The 20,968-nt window shown below is 44.4% G+C and overlaps 1 protein-coding gene across 1 annotated transcript in view; it reads left to right on the top strand.

The window, feature by feature from the left end:
- The first annotated feature begins 18,146 nt into the window (after nucleotides 1–18,146).
- The window catches only part of LIPC (lipase C, hepatic type), a 305,507-nt gene continuing 302,685 nt past the window's right edge, over nucleotides 18,147–20,968 (top strand). Inside the window, exons 1-2 of the mRNA XM_063926172.1 lie at nucleotides 18,147–18,228; nucleotides 18,373–18,479. Coding sequence (XP_063782242.1) covers nucleotides 18,191–18,228; nucleotides 18,373–18,479 — 145 coding nt within the window. The 5' untranslated portion in view covers nucleotides 18,147–18,190. The remainder of the gene's footprint in view (nucleotides 18,229–18,372; nucleotides 18,480–20,968) is intronic.

The raw sequence follows: 20,968 nt of genomic DNA on the forward strand, positions 1-20,968 counted from the left end.
TTACATAAAAAATTTGAATTGGTCCTGGACCATAAGTCCAAGGCACCCCTGCAAGTGTCCCAATGCATCCCAAGGTGCCTAGGCACACAGTTTCATAATAACACTGTTCAATTTCCTGTCAGATGCTGCACTAAGCTTTTTTCACAAATCATACTGTAGTAAGTAACTTGTCATCACCAATGGTGAGAGTGTTCATAGTTTGCAAACTATGAAAGAGCTAGAGTATGTAGTGCCGTGCACTCACAAAGAAGCAACTGCAATACATGCTACCCTACGGGATCATGGAATCATCACTATTTGAACCACTGATTCAGATGTTATAGTGCTGTCTGTTGCCTTTGCCCAACGGTTGGAAGCAGGGCATGACCTATGGATATCTTTTGGAGCTAGAAAAAAAATGTTGTTACTTAGCAGTCCATAAATTAGCAGTTAGATTAGGACCAGTGGAATCTTTAGCAGTGCCAATGTTTCATGCACTTACTGGAATTCACACTGTCAAGTTTTGTAGGGTATGGTAAGAAAACAGTTATGTCTGTTTGGACAATGTGTCTACAGAATTTACAGAGGCACTGGTGAAGGTCTCATCAGCACCAAGTTCCGTATCTGCCAAGGGGGGTAATTCTGAGTTGATCACAGCAGGAACTTTGTTAGCAGTTGAGTAAAACCATGTGCAGTGCAGGGTGGACAGATATAACATGTGCAGAGAGAGTTAGATTTGGGTGGGGTGTGTTCAATCTGCAATCTAAATTGCAGTGTAAAAATAAAGCAGCCAGTATTTACCCTGCACAGAAACAAAATAACCCACCCAAATCTAACTCTCTCTGTACATGTTATATCTGCTCCCCTGCAGTGCACATGGTTTTGCCCAACTGCTAACAAAATTCCTGCTGCGATCAACTCAGAATTACCCCCATAGTCTTTGCTTACATCGCAAGTTTTTAGATTTTGATGTATTACTGAATAAGTACCTGCTGGAATACAGATGAAGCAAGGAAACACTTTATGCAGAAAAGCAACATTCAGCTGATTCCCCCAACATGAACTGCTTTTATTCGAACATGTGAAGAGATGAAGAGAGCTATATATCAGAGGGCTCATGTGTGGGGTTAAGTCTTGTTTGCAAGGTCAGAAATTCTTCAGAAATTCTATCTCCAACTGCATGGGGATGGCGAACACCACAATCTGGGTGTATGAACCACTGTGGACTACCTTGCCTGAAGCAACTAAGGCATGCCAAGAACTCATATCTTGCAAATACAAAAAAGGAATGTGACAGACAATGTAGTTGGACTTGTATTTACTACTTTGTGCTTTTGTGGAGGACACTGTTTCACCTGTGATATGTGAATAAATCAGATGTGTTTCATTATACTGTAAATGTAAAGGACAGTTATATTTGCGTTATAAACATTTCAATGTGATATTTTTAGTATAAAGTGTAGATAACACTTCAGTGTTAATAAAACAATAATATTATTATTATTATTATTATTATTATTATTATTACTATTATTATTAATGTTTTCTTGCCCAATAGAGGTATCACAGTTTTAATATCAGTTGGATCTTGAATATATCAATAATATGTGTTTATCTGAATTTTAATAAAATTTTCTTTAACTTCTACAAGCTCAAAAACATATTATTTGATACCAGTGTCGACTATTTATGCAATTGAGAAAATGTTCATAATCTCTATGAGCGCTTTTTTAAAAATGGCCACCATTTTTGTTCTTGGTCCAATCAGCTGTGCTCCAATAGGTCCAAATTAAATGTTTTTATCACAAAGTACACAATAATTTTGCTTATCAGCCCCACGATATGTAACAGTGAGTATGTCTGTACACAATCTGTGCACTAAAATAAATAGAAGCCCCTGTTTAAGACTATCCGGCTGGCATGTCTACCAAACCGCTTTCCGCTGGTGTCTGTTATTTAACAATCATGTATAACACAGGATAGTATACACATATCAATAGCTAGTTGAACCATTTTGGGCTCAGGGCGTTTCATTGGATCCTCATGTATAGATATGTCCTTCCTCATCTTTTCCACTCGCCTCCGCAGATGTCATATGCCACGGGTGTGCGCATGCACAGTGTGTCCCGCGAACGGGTCACGCGCATGCTCCACTAGTTACAATCACAATGCGGCTGGGCATGCAACCCATTTGTGGGATGAATTAAAGATGCCTCTGTAGCTTAAAAGAGCAGATCATACCTGCAGAAATGTATTATAACAAGGAGTATCCGGTCTCTAGGTCGACAAGACTTAGGTCGACAGTGTCTAGGTCAACCACTATTGGTCGACAGTAACTAGGTCGACAGGGTTTCTTAGTCAACATGGTCTCTATGTCAACATGTTCTAGGTCGACAGGTCGAAAGGTCGACATATGGTTTTCACATTTTTTCTTTTTTGAACTTTTTCATACTTTACGATACACGTGGTCTATGATTGGGAGCGGTAACCTGTGCCGAGTGCAGTGGTAGCAGAGCGAGGTACCTTGCCTGAAGCGAGGGCGCGGTGCACTAATTGGGGTTACCCTTCACTATATGGTGAAAACAACACCAAAAAAGATTTAAAAACTCATGTCGACCTTTTGACCTGTCGACCTAGACCATATCGATCTAGAGACCCTATCAATCTAGAATCCCTGTCAACCTAGTTACTGTTGACCAATAGTGGTCAATCTAGACACTGTCCACCTAAGTGCGGTCGACCTTCAATACCACACCCATAACAGGAATGTTTCAAGCAGAAAAAAAATAATTATTTAACAACTGCAAGTTATGTGGTACCTTGAAATCATTGTATGTGTTTAAAAGACATTGTTCAGTTCATTGTTGATTTAAATAAAAAAACTTGTTATCCAGTTGTTATTTTCATTTTGGTTTTCTTTTTATGTGTTTGTTTGCTTTTTGTTGTCTTTTGCTGCTTTATGTTTTATTGTTCTGCATGCTGATTACCTCATCTGTTAATTAACCTGTCCACTTACATGCTACGATAATGATGGTAACATAATTAGTTTTCACACAGCAACTAAAGAAGAAACAAAAGTGTCTGTTTGCAAATGAATTGACAGGGGTTTTTTTTGCAGAAAATAAACATGTAAAAAACATTGCAGCTTTGGGATGGTACAATTTATTTTTTATCAGGACATGATTAGCTATAAAATAATCTTACTGAAAATAGTAATGAGATTAAGGATATACTCTATGGAAAGTAAAGAGCAGAAAAGGAGCATGTGAAACAGAATGCACACATTAATAATGCATAATATTTACCATGTATATAAATTAATTCATGGTATCAGAATACAAATTCTACAAACAATCCTCTGTTTCAAGCTGGGTTTGTATGGTTCAGACCCCTTGCTGAGGGACATTTTGAATCATTTATATGCTTCTGAAATTTTGGCACACATAACTTGTTTTATTACTGCATAATAAAACTATAAGTAGCCTATGCACTAATCAGTGTGGTGGTGGTGGTGGTGGTGGTGGTGGTTGTGGTGTTGTTTTTTTCAATCTGTATTGAGCCATTTATTGTGTTTTTTAACAATTACACCTCTGATGTATGAAATATTTATACAGGGACTGTAGTTACAAGAACGCACTGTCCCTGTGAAGTAGGCATAAACGAGAACGCACTGTCCCTGTGATGTGAAGTAGGCATAAAAATCTTTCGTTTTTACAAAAGATTTTACCTTCTGACACTATGCATATAGGCAGTGTTATTTTCTGAAACACTTCAGTGGAGGACGGAGGCTGCAGGAGAGGGATCGCAACAGACATTGGCTTTCCTGCACGGAAGCCTAACTTCATCCCATTTGAGTACCTTGAGATGAATTGGAATGCAAGGACATCTCATTTGGAAGGAGTGGGATATTTTTTATCAGCAATTCTTAATACAAAACAACATAGTTTAGATGTGTTGTTTAAATGTTTGTTTTCAAATTGTTGATACAGTACCTCAACTATTCATAATGATAATATAATTTCTACTATAGATACATTTTCCCTTAATATGAAACAGAAAGAGGAGTAAAACCGTATTGCCTTCAAAGCACAAATGCAAAATCTGCATAAAATGGGAGTCATAGTGGGTGTGCAATACCTCTCTTCCAGATGTATTTTTTGCAAAAAAAAAACCCCACAATTTTCTGAATATACAGTACTTCCTAGTAATTGGCAAATGGGATAAAAGTTGAGATCATGAGATATTGGGACTGTGTCCTAAACACTGTACTTTCCAGCCAAAATTGGGAATGTTGGAAGGTACAGTATGGGATTCTTCTTGTCCTCCTTCTTCTTCTTCTTCTTCTTTTTTAATGTACTACTAAGAGTTCAATCCTATTAGGTGTGAGTTTCAGATTGCGAGTTTCCAATTTCTCTTCAAATTTGCATTTTGCAATCCAAGTAGAAACTCACATTAAACCAGGCAGAGTAAACTTTTTCTGTTCATACCTTGCTGAGGGTCAGAGATGTAGGGAAAATCCTTATTTTAAAGTTAACATGTTAGGACACGCTGCAGAACCCCTTGAACACCACCCTTAATGACTAATTAGGCAATTGGAAGTTTTAAAACTTGCTTAATTAATTGTATAATTACAGTATATGTCATTTTTTGGGGTTTAAAAAAATGGCCTTAAATTACCCCCAAATCTATTTTTTCATTGCTTTATGCACCCCAAATATACTCACAGTATTGCTGTTTTAAATATTTGCATTTTATAATTTTTGTAAAAAAATTTTGTCACCTCAAAGTACCCCAAAAGCATCTTTTTTGTACTTTTATGTTTTCATTTTTTTCATATGAAAGTTACTGAAAAAATGTTGATTTTTATTATTTATTTTATTTTTATTTTTTTAAATGCACAAATCAGTCTTTTATCACTGCTTAATAACCTCCAGTACTTCCTTATGACCACTAACAGCCTTGTTTATGTTTTGCAAATATAATTGCAATTTATTTGGGGGGTCCAGGAAGGTCACCCCACTTTTTCATGCACTTCTCTCACATCACATATGGCTGATAATTTGCAAATTCCCCCTACAAGTACCACAAATAGGTATTTTTAATTGGATTGGAGAATTCTCAGGAGCTCAGGTGCGCGTATTTGTTCAGATGTCTATGGGTTTCTATTTGAATTGACCCATATTGCAATATAAAAAGTTCCACAGACAGTACAGGTGCAACAATCAACAAGATAATCAAATATATGATATGTATATATGTATGTATACATATAGTCAACACCAACGGGTGGCACTCCTCGGGCTCCCACGAGGAGTGCTGCCCGTTGGTATTACTATGTTTGTTCCTATGGATCATGGGAGGGCACCCAGGTATCCCCTTGTGTAAGTGGATATATGTATACATAAATCTCCTATATAATAGCCCAGATCTGTGACTCTGTGCCTGTGTGTCTAACGCTGGGCGTGGCTAGGAGCTCTCATTGGGTTAGTGGCAGGTCTATCACACCCAGTCCACAGCTGATTGGGTGAGAAACGCCCTCCCACACAGGTTACATCCAAAGGGAGGTTTTGCCCTTTGGCTGCTGTGTGTTCCCAGAGCAGGATTAACAATGGGGCTGATGAAGCTGCAGCTCCAGGCCCACACCCCAAAACAGGCCCACTGCATCTGCAGCAAGTCTCTGCGCTGTAGATAGGGGAAAAAATCATTTACTGCAGCATCCTCTGTCCTGCTGCCAGTCCGCCAGCCCCCTCCGGCATCAACAATCCCCACTCCCTAGCCGCAGCGCAGGTGGAACAAAAGCTGCTGTGGCCACCGGCATAGATGTGTATGATAGCGGCGCAGCGGAAGGCTTTCATAGCCCTCCCTGAGCCGCATACTCTCTGAGCCAGGAGTGCCTCCCCACCACAGCCGCACCCAGATCCCCAGAGAACCTGACTCCGCAACACAGCACCTGGGGTGCCGGCCTGGAAGCCTTGAGATGGCTAATGTAATGGATAGAGTGGGTGATATCGCGGAGGGTAATGTCTGGACACTGAATCAGTGTAAAAGGTGACAGTGCTGTGCTGTGCAGTGCAGTGGGTGTGCAATGTCACTGACACTGCAATGCACTCTCACCTTTTACAATGATTCAGCGAGTCAGTCAGTTTTGCCAGCCAGTCACTATTTTTAGTGCCAGTGTCCCAACGTGCCGCATTACAGGGAAGTAGACGCACTAAATAAACTACAGCTCCCAGCAGCCCTTAGCGCTGAAGCGTTCCGGCGCTAAGGGCTACTGGGAGCTGTAGTTTATTGGGTGCATCTTCTTCCCTGTAATGCGAAGCGTTGGGACACTGGCGCTAACAATAGTGACTGGCTACTTGGCTGCTGTGCGAGTCTCCACGAGAGCCACTGCCAAAGGGAGGACAGCAGCTTAGCTGCTTCCAGGAGGAGAAGAAGGAGAATCATTACCCGCCCCTCCCCCACTTGCAGTACCTCCTGGCACCATCCGCGGCACCCCCACACCCTCCTCCGCCACCCGCGGTGGCTTCAGACCCCCCCACCCACAGCACCCCTGCACCCGACCCCCCCACCTGTGGCACCACCGCCACCACCCCTCCCCCATCCGCGCAACCGCTCCTCCCCACCCGTGGTGGCTCCGGACCACCTCCCTCACCTGTGGCACTCACGTACCCGCCCTTCCACAATGCACAAGCCCCTCCCCCACCCGTGGCACCCCCTCAACCGCCCCTCCCCCACCTGTGACACCCCCGGACTCATTCCCCCATCCGCGTCTCCCCCGCACCCACCACTCCCCCAACCACAGCACCTACTAGGTGATTCATCAGGCCCTGCGTGCACTGTTCATGCCGTTGCAAGGGGCTACGACCCCTTAACCATCGCACGCCCTTTGTCCATGCAATATCTAACCATTCACACAATTATGATTAGAGGTAATACTCCATATAATAAAAATATTGCACGCCACAAGGGCATGCAAGGGCCCCTTATGACGGTGTGAAGAGCGCCCATAGGGCACGATGAATCACCTAGTATGTATATACACAGTTGTACTCAAACACCCATTGTCCTCGGATTGGTAGACAGAAAGGACCGGAGTCACTCACTGTGGTTGTGAGTGCTCTGGAGACAAGGTTCGAGCATGGTGAGGAAAGAGGGCATTGTCCATGACAGCTTAAAGTCTAGGTGGTTAGAGATAAAACTGGAAGGTAACCTGGGATGAGATGAGGAAGAAAGAAAGGAGGGAGAACAGAGGGAAAGAGTTAAGAGTGTGAGGAGAGGCATCGCCCCTGATCTCCCGTCGCGCTCGGGACAAAAAAGGGGTGTCCTTATATATAGGACGTGGCCTTGCAAGATCCTGAAAATTGGCACTCTGGGGGCATGCCCAGCATCTCCGGAGATGCTGGGCTGCCCCCGGAGACAGTCTCCCCAGGTGTCACACCCGGGTGCAGGCCACACCCTCCTTGTGATGCCACTGGGTGTGTTATTAGTGTATGTTTGAATCCATGCAGACATTCTGATATGGTTGATGAGGTGAGTTTCTAAGGCAAAACATGGGAGAAGTCTTGAGTGTTGGAGGAGATAATCAGTGATGAGACAACGCAGAAATCAGAGGAAGAGCAGGGACTGTGAGAGGTAGTGTGGATTGACATGTGTCACATCACTGGAGTTTTGTAGATTTGGTTCGGAACCCTTAGGATTAGCTTTATTAGCAGCAGAGTAGACAAAGCTTGAGGCCTTGATAGAGCTCCTTGTCATATTGGCCAATGCTACTAGTAGCTATTTGGATAAATGAGGGTGAACAAATATGGGTATATGCATACCATGTATAATGACTGAGCACTGGTATAGTCTATACTGAAAAGGGTGCCCCCGGGTAAAATCCACAGACTCTGCGTTGCTGGCTAAATTGACACCTGGTTTAAATCAGCCACAGAACCTTTGTAAACCATAGGTGTCCTGAATTCAAGGGCTATTATCGCAAGACAATCTATAGGACATGGTCTCTGGACTTTAGTACAGTAGAGGAAGGCTACTGGTGTAACAGCAATGGAGCACTTGTAGTACTTGTGGCAGACGGCAGGAGTTGATACTGGGTGCTGTGCATGTATGGAAAAAGGCTGCAAATGATGTTGGGCCTGCGTGCTGTAGAACTCCCACAGATTTTAAGCAGCGATCGCTCCGTGAGTACCCCCTTTAAGCATACCTACCAACTGTCCCGATTTCAGCAGGACAGTCCCGCTATTCGGACACTGTCCCGCTGTCCCTCCCACGGGTCACAGTGTCCCACGGGTGGGGGGCCTTAGATCACCCGCTGCTCTGCTCTGCAAGGCAGCGAGTGATCTCTGAATAAATGCTGCGCGCACAGCATCTATTCATTGCGGGAAGTGAGCCGGGGGCTGCCCTGCTGCTCAGGGAGCACTGGGCACGCCCCCAAAATGACGGTAAATAAGTCCTCAGAACGTGACCATGCCCACTCTGTTGTAGCCACACCCTCCCATCTGAGGTCACGCCCCTTTTTTGGGATGCGCGCGGATACACCGCGCGAGTGTCCCGACTTCAAAAGATTGAAAGTTGGGAGGTATGCCTTAAATCTAGTCCTACAACTGTTGTGGAGGTGAAAATGTCATGATTTAGAGATAGCATGAACAAAGGGGGGGATTCAAGAATGACACCAAGTAGCATGGGAGGATTTGTACAGAGAGAATAGATGGGGATCAAGGACAGAGCTTTAGGCAACACCAACAGGAAGAGGAATACGGGAAAAGTTAGAGTTGGAGGTAGAAACAGAGAAGGATCAGAATGAAGAGTTCAATGTCGGACTGGAGTATGAAGGGCCCACCGGGGGAATGCAGTTATAGGGGCCCATATTTCGGTGTGTGACCAGCCTACAAAGGGAGTGTGGCCAGCCTCCACAAAGGCTTGAAATGCACAATAGTCTTGTGCAGTGTGATGCAACATATATACCATGTATAATACAAGTGCACAGTCTGGAACCTGATCCCTAGAGGAAGGACTGGGCCCTCAGGCAGTGGGGCCCACCGGTGGTTTCCCCAGTACCCCTGTGAGCCAGTTCAAACCTGGAGGAGTTTAATTTGGGATGAGGGGTGAGACAAGACAAAGTAGTGGAAACTGTAAAGAACCAGAGCAGAATGGGAGATTGAAGAATGAAGGTGTAGGGGTGTGTGAATGGAAGTGGCTGGGAAAGGAAAAGTGGTGAAAAATGGCAAGGGGAGAGGAGTATTGGAGGACATACTAGCAAGAACACCAGGTAGGGCAGTATGGTAACAGAGACAGGAGGGATCAAAGTAGTTAAGAGGCAGTAACAGTATTAGACAGGAGCTGGAGGGTAGAAAAGATGAAAAATAATGTGAGAGAAGGGCTTGTTATATTAATATGCTGAAAAAGCAGAGCAAATGCAATTTTCATTTAATTAAAACCAGGGAAATACAGTTAAGTTAATCAGGGGAAAAATGATAAATTAATCAGGATAATTACAGTTAAATTAAAATTGTGCAAACAGTTAAATTAAAACAGTGGAAGAATAAGGTAGGAAAATGCATAGATATTAAATGCCAAGACACTGGCAAATTAAATAACATAGGTAGAGTCTAGCACAGGAAGCGTGAAGAAGAAAGAAAGGCAGTGGTTGCAGATTTCAGAGTGAGTTGCTAGGAGTGGTAGATATAGGGGTATATTTACTAAGATTCTCAGTTCTGCCGATTTCAGCCAAGATCAATCTCGGCTGACATCGGCAGTGTCAGATTGCAACTTTTTGAGAAAAAACACGGTAATTTACTAAAGACCGTGTTTTTTCAATTCAAATTAACCGATGTCAGTGTACTTCGTAATGCCAGCAGTGTTTTATGGGAGAGAATAGTAAAACACTACTGGACTTAACACAATGAAACCCAGCCGGATCAGTGAGATCCGTGCAGGGCTTCACTGTGTACAGTACAGAAATAGTTAAAAGTTAAAACAAAAATTGTGTGGGGTTTCCCCTCCTAAGCATTACCAGCCCCGGGCTCTTTGAGCCGGTCCTGGTTGTTTAAATACCGGGGGAAATTGTGTAGGGTACCCCAGTATTTATATAACCAGCAACGGGCTCTTGGACCGGTCCTGGTAATAAAAATATGGGGTGGTCCCCCGTATTTTTGAAACCAGCACCAGGCTCCACTAGCCAGGGAGGTGATGCCGCAGCTGGGAAACAGTTTTATATAGGTCTGTGCAGCCAAAGCATCACTCCCCCCAACTAGTCACCCCTGGCCAGGGTTCCCTGGGGGAGTGGGGACCCCTTAAATAAAGGGGTTCCCCCCTCCAGGCACCCAAGGGCCAGGGGTGAAGCCCGAGGCTGCCCCCCCCCCCCATCTCTGGGCGGTGGATGGGGGACTGATAGCTAAAACTGTGTAAAAAAAAAGAATATTGTATTTTGGTGTGGAACTACAAGTCTCATCAAGCCTCCCCTGCTTGCTGGTACTTGGTGAACCACATGTACCAGCATTCGGAGAATTAACGGGCCCGCTGGTATCTGTAGTTCCACAACAATAAAAATACCCCCAAAAAAACACAACACACACACCGTGAAAGTACAAGTTTATTTACACAGACTTGCACACATATACACACTCACACATACTTACCTAGTGTCCCATTGAGCCCATTGGCCTCCTTGTCAAGTAGAATCGTTTGGTGTACCTGTAAAAAAAAAAAAATACTCACCTATTATCCAGTGAAGAGCGGTCCTCTACTTTCCATGTAGGCATCCACAGGGTTAAAAAAATAATAAAATGAAAACCTCGATCCATGCCACTAAAGGGGTTCCATGTTTACACATGGAACCCCTTTCCCCGAATGCCGGGACCCCCTGTGACTCCTGTCACAAGAGGACGCGGCAGCCAATCAGGGAGCGTGCCACGTCATAGCGCTCTCATGATTGGCTGTGTGCTCCTGGCCTGTTAATCAGGCGGAATGCACTGGCTGTAATGGAGGATCGCGGTCCTCCATTATAGTCAATGGTGGGAAAATTGCGGTCTGGGGCTAACCGCAAGGTTAATTTAGGTCACCCACAAGAGTGGGTGCTTCTCTGCTACACAAAGAAGCATGAACAGATCTCACTGATCCATGCATGACTATCAAAACACACCACCCAGAAGCAGGTCTATGTGAAAGCTCCATTTTTTACGAATTCTTTGCTTTCCCTGCAGTGTTTGGCTATTGTCGGCAGTGATTGAGAATACAAATCCTTAGTAAATTCCCGTGTTGTATAAAATAACAGCCTTGTTTGACCGATGGTCTATTGATTCGTATTTTTGAGGACGGCTGTGTATCTCAATACGAATAGCCCCAACACTGCACAGATTTGTGTTTAGTAAATTCCTGAGGTGAAACTTAGGAAAAAAAAAAAACTCGAAATGGATTTGGGAGCTTAGTAAATTTCCACCATGGAAGTAATCCAGGTTATAACAGGGACTTTGGGGCAGATTAAACAACGAGTGATATTCTTGTTATCACTAATTACAAATGTTAAATGGTGCTTCAGCCAATCAGTTCCTGTCATTTGTTTGAAAAATCCATCTATAATTTGTAATAAATAATAACAAGAATATCACTCATTAAATCTGCCCCTTAGTCCCTGTTCTGATTGGAATATCTGTGGAGAAGTGCTAGTATAAAACAAAGTCCATGCAGGGCTGAAAAAAGTATTTTTGTCACCCGGGGCAGGGCGGTAATTTGCCACCACCACCACTCCCCCACAAAAACAAACAAACAAACAAACAACCATAAAGCACACAAACAAACCCTGTCAGACTAAAATATTCAGATGGTCAAATATTTCGGACAAAAAAGGTGATACTATTGGACAATATTCCCCTATGTGCCCCAAATGCCCTAAGCCCCCCTGTGTGTACCCATACAATGCACTATATCACTGTACTACATTCCCATATCCACTGAACTACATCACTATACTACATCTCCTACACGCTGAACTACATCACTACACTACAGCATGTCCTCTCAATAGTTGGTGCAGGGCAGGCATCCAGGATCATAGCCTGCTTAAAAGCACAGCACCAACAGCTCACTTCTATAGCTTGCATGGTGCACCATATGCTAGTCGCAGCACTGCATGGCAAAGAACAGAGTTTAAGACCGTAGCTGGCATAGGAGAGATCCCAGGTACTGGAGCTCACCCACACAGCGTCAGAGCCAGCTGTGGGCATACAGGTGGGTCAGAGACACTGCCCTGGGAGTCGTCTGAGTCATTTGCTGTCTCACTGGAGCAGCACATAAATAAACAAACAAACAAACAAAAACCTAGTCCTCTGTAACTCCTCGGTGCCCCCTGAAATCCTGTACCCGGGGCGCATGCCCCCTTAGGCCCCCCCACCCACCCCCAGTTGCGGCCCTGGTCTATGAGTACAGAAAAAGCCAAAAGACAACACAGCAGAAGGTGATATGCAGCAGGTTAGTCTAACTTTCCAGAAGGAGTAAATAGGTAGTAGGGAGTACTGTAGAATGCAGGCAGCAGATGGAGTATTTTGGTGGAGGAGGAGATTGTGACTGTAGATGGTTGTACCGATACACCAAGTACACAATGGCCCTCATTCCGAGTTGTTCGCTCACTAGCTGCTTTTAGCAGCATTGCACACGCTAAGCCGCCGCCCTCTGGGAGTGTATCTTAGCATAGCAGAATTGCGAACGAAAGATTAGCAGATTTGCGAATAGAAAATTCTTAGCAGTTTCTGAGTAGCTCCAGACTTACTCAGCCATTGCGATCAGTTCAGTCAGTTTAGTTCCTGGTTTGACGTCACAAACACACCCAGCGTTCGCCCAGACACTCCCCCGTTTCTTCAGACACTCCCGCGTTTTTCCCAGAAACGCCAGTGTTTTTTCACACACTCCCATAAAACGGCCAGTTTCCGTCCAGAAACACCCACTTCCTGTCAATCACACTCCGATCACCAGAACGATGAAAAATCCTTGTTATGCCGTGAGTAAAATACCTAACTTTTGAGTAAAATAACTTAGCACATGCGCTCTGCGAACATTGCGCATGCGCAGTAAGCGACTAATCGCAATATAGCGAAACTCGGCAACGAGCGAACAACTCGGAATGAGGACCAATGTCTTTATATATTTATTTGCACCATTTTTCCAGACAGTACAAAAATCACTGGAAAAATAGCATTAGCGCCATTTTCCTGGAGATCTCTGCATGCACAACGGTGCCAAAGTGAGAGAGGGATTGGGGAAAGTATTGAGACTGCACACTTGCTCCCCTATTCTCTTAAACCACCTGTGGCTGGTATGGTCTTCACTTCATTTCTTAGCGTTTTTTTTTTCTCTTCAATTTGAACCGCTTACTTGGCATAGGTGGATATATTTCCTGATTTGGATTTGTACGCAAACCCAATGGTTTAAATACAAATCCAATGCTTGGGGAACTGCACATGCACAGGACCCGTTCTACGCATGTGCAGAATGGGTCCTGCGTTATTGCTTGCATGTCCCTGTTAGCGCAACATGATTGACATGCTGCAGCATTTGGGGATACAGACAGGGCCGGCTCCAGGCCTACTAGCAACCCGAGCGAGAAAATTTGAACGTGCGCCCCTGTCCCCATCCCATGTGCACGACGAAGGCGCGTGCGCTCCTGGAAAAGTGGGTGTGGCCTCTCAACTTTATATTATCAGACTATAGATATATTTTCACACCCCTCTACACACACAATTAGCAGCCTTACCCATACCGCCCACAGTAGTGTTCCTTAGACATAATGGGGCTCATTCCGAGTTGATCGCTAGCTGCCGTTGTTCGCAGCACAGCGATCAGGCTAAAAATCAGCATTTCTACGCATGTATATGCACCGCAATGCGCAGGCGCGTCGTACAGGTACTATGAACATCGTGGGTTTGCACAGAGTCTAACGAACATTCCTGTCGCACGGCCGAAGATTGACATGAAGTGGGCATTTCTGGGTGGCAACTGACCGTTTTCAAGGAGTGTTTGGAAAAACGCAGGCATGGCTGGGTGTTCGCTGGGCGGGTGTGTGACGTCAAAAGCCATCCCTCCATCGTTAGAATCAACGCACACGAAGAGAAACTACAGGGCTGGTCTTGTTTTGCACAAAAAGATTTTGCAGGTGCTCTGCTGCACAAGCGTTCGCACTTCTGCAAAGCGAAAATACACTCCCCAGTGGGCGGCGACAATGCGTTTGCACGGCTGCTAAAAACTGCTAGCGAGCGATCAACTCGGAATGACCCCCAATGTCTCCAGTATCGTGTATAGTGCCAGATGCACATACGCCCAGTAGTGCTAAATACATATACAACCCCAGTAGTTCCAGATACACATTATATGCTCCCACCAGTGGCAGATACACATATGTCCCCAGCAGTACAGTGCCAGAAACACATTATATGCCCCCACATTGGCAGATACACATTATATGCCCCACATAATATGCCAGTGCCGTAACTATGTGTATGCCAGGTGTGTGTGCCTGGCACACAGTGCAGTCACACTGAGGGCACAATGGCCCCCATTCCCTAAAGTCAGCAGCTTGTAATGAGTCAAATTGACTCACTACAAGCCACCTGTGCCGGAGGAGGAGAGAAGCAGTGGAGAAGAAATAGGAGGGAGCGTGAGGGAGGGAGGGAGCCGCAGCAGCACTATGTAATTGGTGGCGGCGCCACTGCAGCAGTCCCTCTCCTTTCGCATTGGCTGGCCGGCACTGCTGTGAATGCTAGGTTGCGCTTTCCTCATCCCAGCATTCACAGCGGCGGGGGCGGCCAGCCAATGCGGAAGGAGAGGGACTGCTGCAGCGGCGCTGCCGTCAATTACAGTGCGCTGCTGCGGCTCCCTCCTTCTCCCTTGCCCCCGGAGCTGCCAGCACTGAGGAGCCTGACTGCCTGAGCCAGTGGAGAGATAGTAAGTATCATCTATTCTTTCTATCTATCTATCTATCTATCTATCTATCTATCTCTCTATCTATCTATCGGTCTGTCTACCTAATGTGTAAAAGGGTGACTCTGTCTGCTGTAATGTGTAAAATAGGGGATGCTGACTGCCGTAATGTGTAAAAAGGGGGACGCTAACTGCCGTAATGTGTAAAAAGGGGGACGCTGTCTGCCATAATGTGTAAAAAGGGGGATGCTGTCTGCCATAATGTGTAAAAAGGGGAACTGTCTGCCATAATGTGTAAAAAGGGGACACTGTCTGCTGTAATGTGTAAAAAAGGGGGGCGCAGTCTGCCATAATGTGTAAAAAGGGGACGCTGTCTGCCATAATGTGTAAAAAGGGGACGCTGTCTGCCATAATGTGTAAAATGGGGATGCTGTCTTCCGTAACGTGTAAAAAGGGGGACGCAGTCTGTGCCATAATGTGTAAAAAGGGGAACTGTCTGCCGTAATGTGTAAAAAAGGGGACACTGTCTGCCGTAATGTGTAAAAAAGGGACGCTGTCTGCCGTAATGTGTAAAAAGGGGGACGCTGTCTGCCATAATGTGTAAAAAAGGGGGCGCAGTCTGCCTTAATGTGTAAAGAGGGGACGCTGTCTGTCGTAATGTGTAAAAAAGGGGGGTGCTGTCTGCCATAATGTGTAAAAAGGGGAACTGTCTGCCATAATGTGTAAAAAGGGGACACTGTCTTCCGTAACGTGTAAAAAGGGGGACGCAGTCTGTGCCATAATGTGTAAAAAGGGGAACTGTCTGCCCTAATGTGTAAAAAAGGGACGCGGTCTGCCGTAATGTGTAAAAAAGGGACGCTGTCTGCCGTAATGTGTAAAAAGGGGACGCAGTCTACCGTAATGTTTAAAAAAGGGGATGCTGTCTGCCGTAATGTGTAAAAAGGGACGCTGTCTGCCGTAATGTGTAAAAAGGGGATGCTGTCTGCCGTAATGTGTAAAAAAGGGAATCTGTCCACCATAATGTGTAAAAGGGGATGCTGTCTGCCGTAATGTGTAAAAAGGGGACGCTGTCTGCCGTAATGTGTAAAAAGGGGAACGCCATCTGCCGTAATGTATAAAAAGGAAATCTGTCTGCCGTAATGTGTAAAAGGAGACGCAGTCTGCCGTAATGTGTAAAAAAGAGGACGCTGTCTGTCATAATGTGTATAAAGGGGGAGCTGTCTGCCGTAATGTGTAAAAAGGAGATGCTGTCTGCCGTAATGTGTAAAAGGGGAATCCGTCCGCCGTAATGTGTAAAAGTGGACGCTGTCTGCCGTAATGTGTAAAATGGGGAATCTGTCGGCCGTGATGTGTAAGAGGGGCTGTACCTGGTGTAGTGGCGCTACTGTGCGGCGTAATTTGAATAATGGAGACTACTATAATATGTAATATGTATTGGTATTATTTTGTGGCCACTCCCCTTCCCCACGAAGCCATGCCCCTATATTTTTTGTGCGCACCTACGGCACGCACTGCCCCTTTTTTACATAGAGGGGGGGCGCTGATGCCCTATTTTGCACACAGCGCTAAAATATCTAGTTACGGCACTGTAATATGCCCACAGTAGTGCAGTGCCAGATACACATTATATGCCCACAGTAGTGCAGTTCCAGATATACATTAAATGCCCACAGTGCCAGATACACGTGTCCCCCATGGTGCCAGATATACGTGCCCCCAGGGTGCCAGATACACATGCCCCCAGAGTTCCAGATACACTTGCCCCCCCAGGGTGCCAAATACAATTGGACACAGAGTGCCAGATACACTTGCCCCTAGAGTGCCGGATACACTTACCCCCAGAGTGCCAGATACAGATGCCCCCGCGTGTGTTCGGCCACGGGACAGCTGCACTGAGTCTGCAGCAGCGTCCATCCCGCTGCCCACTTCCTGGCTGAGTCCTATCAGTGGCTGTGTGTGCCAATGAGGGGGAGTGCTGTGGGCAGACTAAAGCAAAGCTACTCTGTAAGACGCCGGCATCGCACAACGCGCACAGAGTATTTTAGCTTTGTCCCGCCCATAGCACTCCCCCTCATTGGCACACACAGCCACTGCTGCAGTACCTGGTTCCAGGCAAGCTCCAATATGGCGGCGCTAGCATGCGCCGCCCTTTAAGGGTGGCGCCCTGCGCGGCCGCTCTATTAGAACATGCCTGGAGCCGGCCCTGGATACAGACTTCCTGGACCTGGCAGACGGTTTCAGAGTAAGCTTCGGAGTACACAGACTGGCCAAGGGCTGCGGCCATTATGACAGATGGTTGAGATGGGAGTGATGGTGATCCCATGATGCATCTTCAGATGCAGCACTCAGATTGCAGATGTTGGCAGAAGGCAGCTTTTCCCCTCAGATGCCTCCTGCAGCATAACAATATTTGTTGCACGGTATTGCACAGCCACACCCCTGTGATTATGCAATACTAACCACATCAGAATCACGCCCACAACTGGGAAATAAGCAGCAAATATGGGTGTACATCAATCTCTTCCAGGTAAAATTGGCAATGGGTTTGGATTTTGGGAAGGCAGTTACTGTAAGACTATTCCAACCTTTTACAAGGGTGTGGATTAATAGATAGAATGTCAAAAGGTCTACAGCCAAGAAGACGTCACTACATGGTCAACAATCAGTAGATCGACAGGTACAAAAAGTCAGTAGGGTCAAAAGGTCAACATGAAAATTGTCAACACAAAAAAGATTGACTCAAGTTTTTTTTTTTATGTGGGGTGTTATTGTGTATGTTTAACCATATATGACTCAAATTAGTAGAAACGTATCCCCTCACAAAGGTAATAATAGTTTGCGACATGGATAGTAAATTTAGCAAAACTTGTAAAAACATGAAAAAAAGTGTCAATCATGTGTGTCGACCATTGTCATATCAACATTTTGAACTGTACCTTTTACATGTTAACTTTTTGACCGTGTCGACCTTTTGTACCTGTCGACTTATTGATAGTTGATCATATGGTGTCGACCTATTCACTGTAGACTTTCTGACTGTCTATCTTCACCCACCTCACCTTTTCCACACATTAACAAACCTGTGTTTTACATTAGCATCACATTTACTATTATACATATAGTATTTACCAAACCTACAGCACGGTGTAATGCCTAGTACTTGTATAATTACAGTAGGTTAGAAGTAACAAGGACTTTCTGTTATTTGTGTTTAGGCGTGTTATTTCACAATGTCACCAGATTGGACAATTTGTCAACCAGCTCATTTCACGTCACACATAAGAAGCTTTAAAAAGGTTTTTTCATGCTATCCAGCTGTGACATCTCTCCTTCAAGCATCAGGTATTTTCTGTTTTTAGCTGAACTGAATTATGACCAGTAGGTTTACAGAGAGAACAAAAGATAATATGCCGAATATTTCCCAAAATGAGTTTTACAGCTGATTGAGTGAAGTTTAATAATTAACTTCTCATGACTTCTCTGTAGGTACATAGAATTGTCTGGCATCACTATGGGAAAAATCCAAATCCTCAGCTGGGTCTTGCTTATTTTTCTGGTCACTAAATACACTGTAGCAAAAAAGCAATGTAAATGTAAGTAGCAACTTTTTATCTACTATTACTTTTTCAGTTAATCATTTTGTAAACCAGTACAACTGTGCATATACAGTATGAAACGTATACTGTACTTTAGAATGGTGTGTGTGTGTGTGTGTGTGTGTGTGTGTGTGTGTGTGTGTGTGTGTGTGTGTGTGTGTGTGTGTGTGTGTGTGTGTCTGTGTGTGTGTTTGTGTAACCTGCCTACTGATTTGAAAAGGGTGAATTAGTGACATTTATAACATAAAAATGAATAAAAAATAAATATATATATATATATATATATATATATATACAGTATATGATACAAAAAAATCCGTCACTCTGATAAATGTATGTAGGCACCTGTTCGACCCTTGCTAGATTCCACAGTCACAGTCTAGTTAAGAACAATAGTCCATCACAAGGCACGGCACTCCAGGAATTTTTAAATGATTGTATTATTAATTGAAAATAGTACATCTCACCCATACATGTAAAACGGGTGGTACTTGATATACCGGCTGTCGGGATCCCGGCGCTCAGCATACTGGCGCAGGAATCCCGACCGCTGGTATACCGACGACTCTAATATCCCTCCTGGGGTGTCCATGACACCCCTAGAGGGAGACGCGTGCCACCGTGCCTGCAGCGTGGCAAGCTCAGTGTGGCGAGTGCAACGAGCCCGCAAGGGTCTCTTTTGCTCTGGCACCGATCCCGGCGCCGGGATCCCAAGCGCCGGCAATTCCTACTACACCCTGTAACACATGCAATATGTCAATGCAGCATTTTGGAGCCACAATGGACCCCTTCCTCAGGACAGTAAGTAGAGTGTGCTGGAGTGCCGTGCCTTATTATGGACTATTGTTCTTAACTAGACTGTGATTTATATATATATATATATATATATATATAGGATACTACATGAAAAAGGAGGAGCGGCACTCGGCGTCTTGAAAATGACAAAGTGTATTTGAAGAAATATATATATATATATGAATAAATGGATTTTGGAACCTTCCAACAGCAAGTCAGTGAATGTCCAGTCCTCCATGCATGGAGGACTGGACAGTCACTGACTTGCTGTTGGAAGGTTCCAAAATCCATTTATTCATACAAGGATCTTTTGTATGCATAAGCTCCATTTTTTGAGCTGACCCTTGAGGTTCTTTTTGGTTGGAATTAGCCGACTTCATTCACCTTCTGAACCTCCTTAATTGATGGTTAGAATTTGGGTAGTCGACTCTAGAGGTTGGAGTGATATTACCACAATGGTGGTTATCGATTTTTCCTTATGAATATCCTTGATTGATTGTCTGGGTTCATCAAAATAGTACTCTTTTGTCATTATTTATCAAAGATCAGAGACACACCCCTGATGAAGTCTTGATATTAGACGAAACGCGTTGGGCTATTACTCTGTTTTCTGATGTTATCTCCGAATACTCAATAAGGAAGATTAAGGACACAGGCAGAAGTTTATCTGCACCCTTCCACAAAACATAGGAGATTTGCTCCTTGTTAACTATGTTATACGATGGACACCATGCATGCTTCTGTATTTTTTAAATAAATTATTAAATTAACAGTATATTTTTATATTTTAATGCCAGATCTAATCATACCGCGTAATTTTCTGAGGTTCTTCAAATTTTGGGGTTGACATAATCCTTGGGCGCCCTATTCCTCTATTTCTTACTCCATTTCTATGTTTAGTTCCCCCTAATAGGGAACTTAGTGGAATTAGGCAGCCAGTTGTACTAGTATCGTTTGGATACTGTCTCTCACATTCCTTATATTATAATAGAATAGCACAGGAGGGGAGTATTGTTTTTATATATATATATATATATATATATATATATATATATGATGTGAAATGCGGACACCACTTTAGGAAGACATTGCTGACGAGTTCTGAGTTAAGCTCTGTCCTCATGGAAAATTAAATAGGGACTTTTGTGAGACAAAGCCCCCAGCTCCGACACACGTCTTGCTGAAGCCAAGGCCAACAGTGTGACAGTCTTTTACGTAAAATATTTTACATCCACCTCCTGTAACGGTCCAAACCCGTCCGATTGGAAGAACTGCAGCACCACATTGAGATCCCAAGGTGCCGTGGGAGGCACAAAGGGAGGTTGGATGTGCCGAACACCTTTCAAGAATGTCTGGACCTCAGGTAGAGAAGCCAAATGTATCTGAAAGAAAATGTACAAGGCCGAAATCTGGACTTTTATGGAGACCAGAAGCAGGCCCACATCCGCGCCTGCCTGCAGAAAAAGCAGAAAACGTTCCAGATGAAATTCCACCGCAGAAGAATTTCTGCTCTCACACCAAGAGACGTATTTCCTCCAAATACGATGGTAATGCTTAGACGTTGTTGCAGAAGATCCTAGCGAAGAGGTAGAAGCCACAGATCTTCAAGGAGCATCTCCAGAAGGTCCGCGTACCAGGCCCTTCTTGGCCAGTCTGGAGCAATGAGTATTGCTTGAACCTTTTCCCTTTTT

This window comes from Pseudophryne corroboree, chromosome 6, assembly GCF_028390025.1.
Source record: "Pseudophryne corroboree isolate aPseCor3 chromosome 6, aPseCor3.hap2, whole genome shotgun sequence".
Classification (NCBI taxonomy): domain Eukaryota; kingdom Metazoa; phylum Chordata; class Amphibia; order Anura; family Myobatrachidae; genus Pseudophryne; species Pseudophryne corroboree.